Source organism: Cryptomeria japonica, chromosome 3 (assembly GCF_030272615.1).
Source record: "Cryptomeria japonica chromosome 3, Sugi_1.0, whole genome shotgun sequence".
Lineage (NCBI taxonomy): Eukaryota > Viridiplantae > Streptophyta > Pinopsida > Cupressales > Cupressaceae > Cryptomeria > Cryptomeria japonica.
Genome location: NC_081407.1, coordinates 330,609,241 through 330,619,735, shown reverse-complemented (window position 1 = coordinate 330,619,735; position 10,495 = coordinate 330,609,241). Strand labels below are relative to the sequence as shown.

Sequence of the window (10,495 nt, the reverse complement as noted above, 5' to 3'; positions counted from 1 at the left end):
GATGACTTACATCATATGAGACCACTTCCGACTCCTTTTTATAAGAGAGACAAAAAAACGCATTATATGTACTCTAGCCCTACAAAATTCAAACTTACGACCTTTAAAAAATGAAAATTTGTCAAATGACAAGTGAATATTTGTTTAAGACTAGAGGCATGGGTCCTTATCAAAGTAGTGGCAAAATTACCTTTTTTTGCAGTAGTCAAAGCGTTGAGAGGCGTAATTTGTCTGGAGTTAGAATATTTTACCCAGAAAGCTCCAAAATTACAAGGAGGAAGATGGAGATAGATTAGGGTTTTAGTCCAATTCGGAACCAAAGGTATGGCCCTCTAAAGTAGACATAACTAATTGTTTATAAAGCCAAGCTTTCCGTGCTAGACTTTTGTGGGACATTTTCCAATTGAGCTTTCTAAAATAAAAGGACTTTAAGGATTAAAAAGCGAAGGAAATTTCTTCAGAGACAAAAAAAATTAAAAAAGATAGGGAAGGAGAAAGAAGGGCTCCATAAAAAAGATAGGGAAGGAGAAAGAAGGGCTAGTTAGGTTTAGCCAAGAAATACGGCGGGAAGAGTAAAGAGAAGGCCCACTATAACTAGATGCTTTAGGACAAACGTAGCGCTACTTTTGGCGGCGATTTCTGTTTCGCAGCTCTACATTGGCGGTCATTTTAGCTGCTTTTTCCAAAGTTGGCTCATTTATGAGCCCCACTGCCCTGTCTCTCACACGCGCGCGTCTTTCACGCCTCGGGAGCTTAACCACCATATGGCCGGCCACTTTGGCAGTCTCGCTAAATTTAGCGTGGGAGACAGGAATCACTTGATTAGGTCTAGAGTTAGTGGAAACCCTGCTTCAACTAGAGTTCCGCCAAATAAAGGAGAGAGAGAGAGAGCGCAAAGAGGGAAGTTACAACACAGTTATATGCTTCTAATGCTCTGCATTTTCGGAGCTTCAATCAATTTTTTTGAGTAGTGGGAAGAAGAAAGAAGAAAGAACTGAAGAAGAAGAAGAAGAATAAGAAGAAGATTTTGTTCTAAGAAAACATTGATTTGGATTGCTTCTTGATCTGTAATAGAGTTAAGAAAAGTCCTTAAAACATGCTGCAAGACCTGGATTTTTGTTAGATGAACTACTGTAGATTTTGTTTTGTGTTTTTATTGTGGGTTCTTGCTAAGTTTTTATGGCGGCTCTGTCTTCATCCAGCGATGATTGCTTGTCCAATCTGCTGTGTGGGGAAGATGCCAGCAATGTGGTAGGGTGTTGGGATGAGGGTGATGATGATGAAAGAATCTGTGGACAGGGAGTTGATAAAACTAAATCTAGAACAAAACCCATCTTCCCTGATTTCCCAGTTCAGGATGATGAAGAAATAGCAGTCTTAGTTGGGAAAGAATGTGAATATATGCCCTTGAAATGGTATCAGGACCATCGGATGGATTTCGCCTCTGCTCGTGCAAATGCCATCGGATGGATTCTCAAGGTATATATGTACATTGTGTATTGTGCATTTTGAGGCTTATGTGGGGTGTTTATATGGCTGAAATTGTGTTTTTTTTCTGGCTTAGGTTCATGCTTATTACAGCTTTGGTCCTCTCACGGCCTATCTGTCTATAAACTACCTGGATCGGTTCCTTTCCAGATATCAACTGCCGGTATTGCTCTTCTCTTAGCATATCACTTTTTAGCTCATTTTAAGCACCTTTTGATCGCATTTGGGAGACATTTTTTTATCTGTTTCTGAACAACACCTTTGCAGCACTTTTCTTTTGGGCACATTGTTATCAGTTGTTTATTTTTGATATTGAGTTGGCGATTCCGGTGCATAATGCCGTGTTTTAGATCGGATTGATTTACAGTAGAAGAGGGCATGTTCTTTGTTTAAAAAGCTTTATATTGGGTGCTCAATATGAGCTATCGGGTTTTATATTCAAAGTTATTGGGTGCTGAATTAGAGTTAATGGGTATTGGGTTTAAGTTATTGGGCATTGAATTTGAGCTATTTGGTGGTGGAATTAAGGTCTTGGGGGATGAATTTGAGATGGGTTTTGCAGTATCTGATTGCATTTCTCCTTTCTGGATTGGATTGGATTGATTTACAGGATGGCAAGGCCTGGATGCTGCAGCTGCTATCTGTAGCTTGTCTTTCTTTGGCCGCTAAAATGGAGGAAACAGATGTTCCACTACTTCTAGACCTCCAAACCGAGGGCCCCAAATTTGTTTTCGAGGCAAGAACCCTCAAGAGAATGGAGCTAATGGTGCTTGCTACTCTAGAATGGAGAATGCTCTCTGTTACACCGTTTTCCTTCATAGATTACTTCATTCACCACGGTGGTAATGATGGTGGGGGCAGCAGTAGCAAATCCCCAATGGTTTCAAGAGTTGGCGAGCTAATTTTATCCACCATCAGAGGTATGCAAGCACAAAATGTGGCAATGGCAGTTCGGTTATATCTAATCTATATTAAACCCATTAAACCCATTGTGTATGCTAAAATCGGGCTTTGAATGAATGCAGGGATTGATTTTTTGCAGCATCGCCCATCTGCCATAGCCGCTGCAGCTGTACTCTGTGCAGCAGAGGAAAGTTTGGCCCCTGCAGAAGGTGCACGGTACAGAAAGGGGGTCCTATCATGCTCTACTGTAAATAAAGTAAGCAAAACAGTTTAATCCTTAGTCAAAACACAAATTAACTCAATAATCTAATCTTTAATCCTTCAATTGTTACAATCCGTAACACATGATTGAGCTATGATCAGTAATTATCTGTAAAATTCCAAGTACAATGAACTAATGAGATCATTTGGGTAATTTTTCCCTGTTTTAAAAAAATCTAAGTACAATCAACTACAATCGATTAATGAGATCATCTGGGTTTTGTTTTCCCTGTTTTTCTTTCAGGATTTGATCCTTAAATGTTACAGTCTAATGCGGAGACTATTTGCAATTCCCAAAAGGGCCAAATCTGCATCTTCATCAATACCACAGAGTCCAGTGGGTGTGTTAGATGGGTTTTGTACGAGCAACAGCACAACAAGCAGGGCATCTTCATTAGAGGAAAGCTTGAGAAGTGTGAATCTGTACGCATCAGTCGCTGCAAAGCGCAGAAAGCTTAACGGCTACTGCAACACATCAACTCTTCAACCTAATCTCTGCACCTAAGCATTTATACAACACCAAAAACAGCAAAAACTGATGAATTCAGCCTTCTTTTTATTTATTTATTTATAACACAGCCGGAGAATGTTATTGGGTCTGTTTTTTTCCCCCACCTTAACATTATCTGTACATCGACAACAGCAAAATATTTATTCAGAATTTCTCGTCGGGTCCGGTTTTTTTTGGGGTCGATATTTCGGGCGTCGAATGAAGTAAGTTAAAAGTTTTTTTGGGTGATGGCGAGAATCAAAAAAAAAAATTAGTCATGGAGTCGATCCACTTCCCTGAGTGGCTAACGTTGTGCAAGTGTTTATTATTAATTTAATCTGAGCGAGGAAAAATATCTCTGTAAATGTGTGATTGAGAACGATTTGGTTATGATGAAGGGCATTGTACTCTCTTGATTAAGAGTCCAGCAGCAGCATTTACTTTTAACTGTACTGTAAACTCTCTTTTTAATCAAGTGATAATTTGCTTTGGCACTGTGCAAAGTGTTATATATATATACATTGTATATACGTTACGTCTTATTCAATTGACGGCGGGCATGACGGAGATATGTACACAAGGCAGGTACGTTGGATTCTTTTATGAAGTATGGCTACGACGCGTGGGGTTTCCAAAATTTGCTTTTTATAATATTATTTTATTATATTTTCTTTAAAGACTTCAGATAATTTGCTTTTCATAAATGAATTTATGTTTCTTTCTTTTAAGCCTTCATTATAAAGTTTCTAGGAAATAGTGCACAGTTCTGACAAGTGAAAAGGACCTAATATTTATTGCAATCACCATGTTTGGGAAAATCCAGAGCCATAACCACATTTTGTCTTTCTTTTCTTTTTTTATAATGTGTTTTTTTTGGTTGAATGTTTTTGCTTTTCCTAAAATTGGGAATGTGATGTTATAAAATTGATTTAATAATTTAAAATATATAAAAACAATTGTTTAGAATAATATTTAATTTAAAAATTAAAAAGCTTTTACGAAATGGTTTTAGTTTTGAAAATTAGAAACCATGATTAATAGTTGCAAATGAAAATTTGAAATTAAAAAAATTTAATTTTAGAATAAAATTTATATTTATGTACTTAATAAGATGATTTATGTGCAGAAATCACCATTCATTTAAATAATATATTGTTATTTAAAGAAAATATTGAAAATGATTTTAGCAATTTTAAATGGAAGCAGCTAAAGGGCATACAAAATTACTAAATAACATGTATGGTTTTCAAAAATTGTAATACACAACGGATTTTTGTTAAATTTTCGAGAGTTCAATCTTTCATGCATTGCATCTCCATTATTGTTAAAGAGATCACAAGGTCATTTAAAGAAATATTTTTTATAGAGAACTTTTGAGCATTGTTTTATTTACATTAAAATATGTATTATGCAACATCATCTCACATTGCTTGTGGATTGTCAAATGAGATTTGTGTCAACTAATAAAAAAGGGCTTAAGGGCTCGAATTGATAAACAAAGGTCTCATCTCTTGCCTCAAACATGAAGCTCCTTTGTGCTTCTCAATGATGACCCATATTTAGATATAAACATGGGTGCAAAGATGCAAGAGGGGTAGAACAAAATGTAGCTTAACCTTCTATATGTAATTTCCAATCTCCTTAATTAATATTTAGATATACGCAAATATAAACATGGGTGCAAAGATGCAAGGGGTAGATTTGACATGGCGAGGGAACACAATGTAGCTTAACCTTCTATACCTTATTTCCTATCTCCTTGATTAATATTTGATTGTTATCATTGCTTGATTATTTTATATTATTTTTGAATGTGTAGAGGTATGCATATCCTATGGTACAAGGTTAAGCTTGTTTTGTTTTCACACATTTTAGTAAACCCCAACATTAATATCCAATGCAGATCTTAGAGCTTAGTAATCATCATTGCTTCTTCAAAATTTAGATTAGTTGTAATGTGTTTTTGTATTGCTCAATTATATGATTTTTAGCATTTTATTCTAGATTACACTCTTCCTTCTAAATGGCTTTCTTTGGTACTTCAATTTATGATCTTTGCTCAATCACAACTTTCAAGGAAGAATTTTGTAGTCCTACATGATAATAGTAATGTATGAGTTTATGTAACTATTAATGCCTAAATCATGCAACTTGGACATGCTTACACGATGTGATCATATTGTCAAGGATTCTTAAAGAGTGTTAATCGCTTTCTTTGGTACTTCAATTTATGATCTTTGCTCAATCACAACTTTCAAGGAAGAATTTTGTAGTCCTACATGATGATAGTAATGTATGAGTTTATGTAACTATTAATGCCTAAATCATGCAACTTGGACATGCTTACATGATGTGATCATATTGTCAAGGACTCTTAAAGAGTGTTAATCACGCTCTTTAATTTGATTAGATTTTCAATGTCATTTCCACTAAATCTTTAGAGAAAATAACCTTAACAAAACTACGTGATTCCCCAAAAATTGTATTGCAAAAGATTTTAGGATATTATCGCATCACTTTAGCATCCATTAGACTATTGGACACCTCTTCCTCTCTTTCACTATTTTGATGCAAATGCATATTATGAGTATCATTTGAAAATTGTCCATTCTACTAGAAATGCCTATATTTTAAGAATAAGATTCAAGACTTTATTAATGATGATTAAACCTTATTGAATGGATAAATGATAGGTACAATGAATTTATTGCTCACACAACTCAAAATTTACCAACCTATTTTAATCAAACAATGTATAAATAATTATGGATGAGCATCAAGAGGAAACTTTAACATCTCCATATTAAGATTGTGTCGGTTTTGTCGAAGACCAATCAAATACACGTCTCTCCTACTTTTATTTCTTTTCTCACTATGAAATCCTAAAAAATGGTTATCATGCGTTGTTAGACATCACATGATTGATTTCGTATAAATTCATAGATGAAATTAACTTGATACTAGTTTGATTCAATCTGTGCATTGAGAAATTCCTCTTCAATCATCATATCACTAGTCAAAAACTTCATACGACCAAATGAAGATAATTTAAAGTGTATGACTTTAATTTTGCAAGTAGAATAAGAGAAATCAATACTACTCTACATTATGTCAATATCATATTAGTTTAATGTGTTATTTGATCATCTTTAGATTGAATAATATAAAACTATTCATCAATGTCATACTAATAATCAATTTTTTTTAAAATGATACAAACTTTACAACAAATCCTATATTAGAAAATTAAAAATATAATAATAAATAGATTATATTGCTTATACAAGTCCAAGAGCAAAACATTTGATTAATGACCTATCATCTAATTTAAAAATTCCTACTATTCTTATTCTATTAAATAAGAAGAAAAAAATCACTATGTAAAGTGTGATATATACATTGTATATATGATTATGACTTAGTCATGATGGGCATGGTATAACGATGCATAGAAGACTGGTAGGTTGGAATCTAATATTTAGAATTGGCAAATGTAGGTATCTGATTTACCCTTGTTTTTTGGTAGCCTTTCAAAGCTCTTATATCATATAGTTTTTCTTTTAATAAAACAATCCACCCTTTCAATTTTTTGAGGGAAATGATTATAATTTGCATTTAACAAATGATTTTGCGTTTCTTTATTTTTAGGCCGTGGTTAAGGAGTTCAAGAAAATAGTGACTTGGGCTAATAATTCAAGCATGCGCACTAGCTCTACAACAAATCATTTGACATATGTAGCATGAAAATGACCTTGACAATAATGCAATGACCATAGAAAACTAAAAGTATCTTGAAAATGATATATTTCAAAATTGTAAATGAAAAATAAAGTGTATGATACATATCTTGAAAATGATATATTTGAAAATTATAAATGGAAAATAAAGTGTATGATATATATGTTTTTAAATTAAAAAGCTTATTTGGGATTGTTTTTAAAAGAATGAGTGAAGTTTATATTAACGTAAAAGGAAAAAAAAATATTTGATTTTAAAAATATTTATTTCAAAATTTTAATGAATTTTAAAGTTTTTTATATTTTGAGTTACATTTTTGAAAGTTAAAATACAAATTTATTGAAGTTTTACATTTTAAGTTGTTTAAATATTAATTTGGTTTATTAAATGTTTCCTTCTTTTCAATAATATTCAATATTAAACATCAAAATAAATTAAAAAATAAATTGAACATAACTATCAAAACAAAGATAATAATGTACTAGATAATTTATAATTGGACCAAATTTACATCAAAATCAATATGTATGTTAAATTATAATTTCCCTGAAATTGAATTTTGATTTCCTAATTTGTCGGTCTTTTCTTCAAAAGATGATCCACATATGGTGCTCCCCTATGATGATCAAGAATCCTAGAATATACTATTGGTAGGTAGATATACTACACAACACTGTCAACTAGACTAAAAGACTATAACATGAACATAATAAAATTAATAAAAAATAACATATAATTAATTGACAATGAAACTTAAAATAACCATATATCTAGAAACTTCTATCGAAACATATTGAGAATATAAAAATAAACACATACCTCTTGCAAGATGAAGTCAACCATGTTAGGAACTTTCAACATGGATGTAAATCCAATTGGTTGTTATATAAAAATGACAAGAATGTGAGACAACCAATCTATGCACATGTATACTCATTTAATACAATTGAAAAGTTAAAATCTAAATTGAATGCTACAATAAGTTATGTAAATTACTTGTAAGCTCTTGAAACTAATAATTAAAAAAAAAATGTGTTCAATTACCTTTCCCCAGTCAATAGTTGTTGTGCTAGAGGATGGGAAACGTGGCACCTCACCCACACTAGGAGTTTCCTACAATAGTAAAATGAGATTGACATATATAAATTAATATATACCTTATTCAATAACAATTCAAATGAAATGTTCATATACAATATAAACTTTGTAAACATGTATGTGAAAAAAAGTATACCATGTAACTCTCTATGCCAAATAAAATGGCCGAAACCGTGCCTTGATGGACCTATGTTAAATCGTCCTCTGATATCAATTGCAAAATCCCACATAAATATACATGTTAGTACTAATGTCTTTTATAAATATTATTTTTATTATAATTTAATGTACTACAAAATTAGAAGTTAAGTCTTATAATTGTTTCATCTCTCTGACCCAATGTCTCTCCAACATATGCTCCCACCCTTGTCGTCTCATCTCCTACATGTAATAAATGATGGGCCTCATACTTATTTGTGTCGATGGGAGGCTCAGTAGGATTTCCAAGTGCACCTAAACACCCGTGCTTGCACACATTGTAAGTATGTGGCACACAAATGTGTAGAGATAATGAGGGTAAACCACCATCAACTAGGCCGCCTAGCATATCAAGGTCAATCGACTAAGCGAATTGAGAGCTCTAGGTGATAAAATGGTAGGTCAAAGAGTGTATGGCCGTGATGCTCTATGACATTGACAACAATGTTTGGATGTTGTATAGGAGGTGGAATAGGAATAAAAGGAGGGGGAAAAAATGGACCTTATACTACTTGAATTTCCTAGGTCTATCTTGAGGCATTCCTCCACCTACACCTTGGAAACTTCTCATATCAAAATAGTTGAATTTCTTACCTAGGATAAACTTAGCATATAGTTTCCTAAGGAAATATAAGGGGACATAAGATTGTTGTTAGGTGGTTCATAAAAAACCATCCACAAATGATCCCAAAAATTATCTTTTATACCCTAATGTTGGAACTATTTAATTGACTATTTGGGCTTTTGCACATCAAGTTGTCTTGTTCTGGGATTCTTAAAAAGTGTGGCTGATTCATCTTTAGGAATTTCCAAGTCTTTAACTTAGTCATATGGTAATCCATCAACATATTGTTGCCTTATAGCATCTCACCACTATATAAATGCACCATGTTGGGATGTGAGGGTTTCCAAATTTGAAATGATGACATCTAAGGAGGTTATCATAGGAGACAAATGAGGGTGCCTTTGGTAGATCTAGGAAATCTCCTCCAATTCTGTCAAATTTGTATTTATCAAGTCCCGAAATTGAAGGAGGATTTTGTTGCGGAGGTTTTGGTGGTGCATGAGGATTTGGTGGGGTAGGATTTTGATCGTCATCCATGGATAGACCTAATTTAAGTAAAATATTGAATGAAATAAGAAAATTTCAAATACAAACTATATTTTATATAGAAAAACCCAATTTCTCATCTCATACCAAAAAAAGAATGCAAAAACAAGAAAAAACACTAGAAAATGAATGATTTGAACATGCCTTGTTGAATTTGCTAAAACAAATTGCTTTTCCAAAATAAATATTAGTTAGTTTCTGATATTCGATATGCTTGCTCATGTTTTCCATCGAAAACACTACGATCACTAGTGAAAATGACCCTCACAAGTCGAATTTTTCTTTTTATTATGCCAAATGTAATAGTTATTAGTTTAAAATGGATATCCAATTTGTATCGGTTAATATATATACCATTATGTTATATTTTTTAATAAAAAAGAATTGAAAAATGAGGGTGCTGACTCTTAGTACAAATCTCATAGGTAGCATAGAGAAAATACAAACCAGGGGAGTGAATCCTGAACAAACCAAGGTTAGACAAGTTAACATAAAACCTATCCAACCTGCAACAACCCAAAGCATCACTCAAGGATGGGGAGAAGTACCCAATCCTTAACAAAGAAGGGTTTGGGGGAGGGGGGAAGAATTCCCCTTCTACCTGTGACAAACCACATTCTAGGAAATACTATCACTAGGACCCTCAAAGGAAGGATCAAGCGGGGAGGACCCTGCAAAGTTTCCATTAGCAAAATTAGTAGGTTGCTATGACAAAATAGCAATAGGCTGTTGTGACTGTACAACAATAGATGTAGGTTTAGCATTAGTATAATGAAGTTGCAGAACATGAGTAACAAAGGTGGGGGCCTCATGAACAAAGGAGGCCACAACAGTAGAAGCATGATGATTGGTAGAAGCTTCAACAACAATGAAAGGCACAAATTTATCTCAGGAGGAGACATCATCCTCATAAGAGGAGCCAATATAATCAAAGTCTAAAGCATTAACCACCAAATGATCTGCAGTAGCATCCATCCACCAAGAGTAGCACCCCTATATGTGGAAGAGAACAACCCAAAGCAAGATGACCCATTGAGAAACATTTTTGGTAGCGAAAGAGGAGACCCTCATAATCCAATGGTTGAGTCCATTGCCTATCCCCAACCATAAGAACCACATCCAGGTTGGGAGAGGCAAAGATATGCCAATGTTGATTAAAATACAAGCAAAGGTAGAGTGCCCCATAGAAGACGTGGCATCACCCACCT

At 33.7% G+C, this 10,495-nt stretch overlaps 1 protein-coding gene across 1 annotated transcript; it reads left to right on the top strand.

Moving 5' to 3' along the window:
• The first annotated feature begins 782 nt into the window (after window positions 1–782).
• LOC131067215 (cyclin-D4-1) lies at window positions 783–3,653 on the top strand. Its single transcript, XM_058002172.2, has 5 exons — window positions 783–1,479; window positions 1,565–1,651; window positions 2,099–2,408; window positions 2,514–2,647; window positions 2,897–3,653. Exons 1-5 carry the CDS (start codon window positions 1,180–1,182, stop codon window positions 3,155–3,157), a joined length of 1,092 nt encoding a protein of 363 aa, XP_057858155.2. The 5' UTR covers window positions 783–1,179; the 3' UTR covers window positions 3,158–3,653.
• The last annotated feature ends 6,842 nt before the right edge of the window (window positions 3,654–10,495 follow it).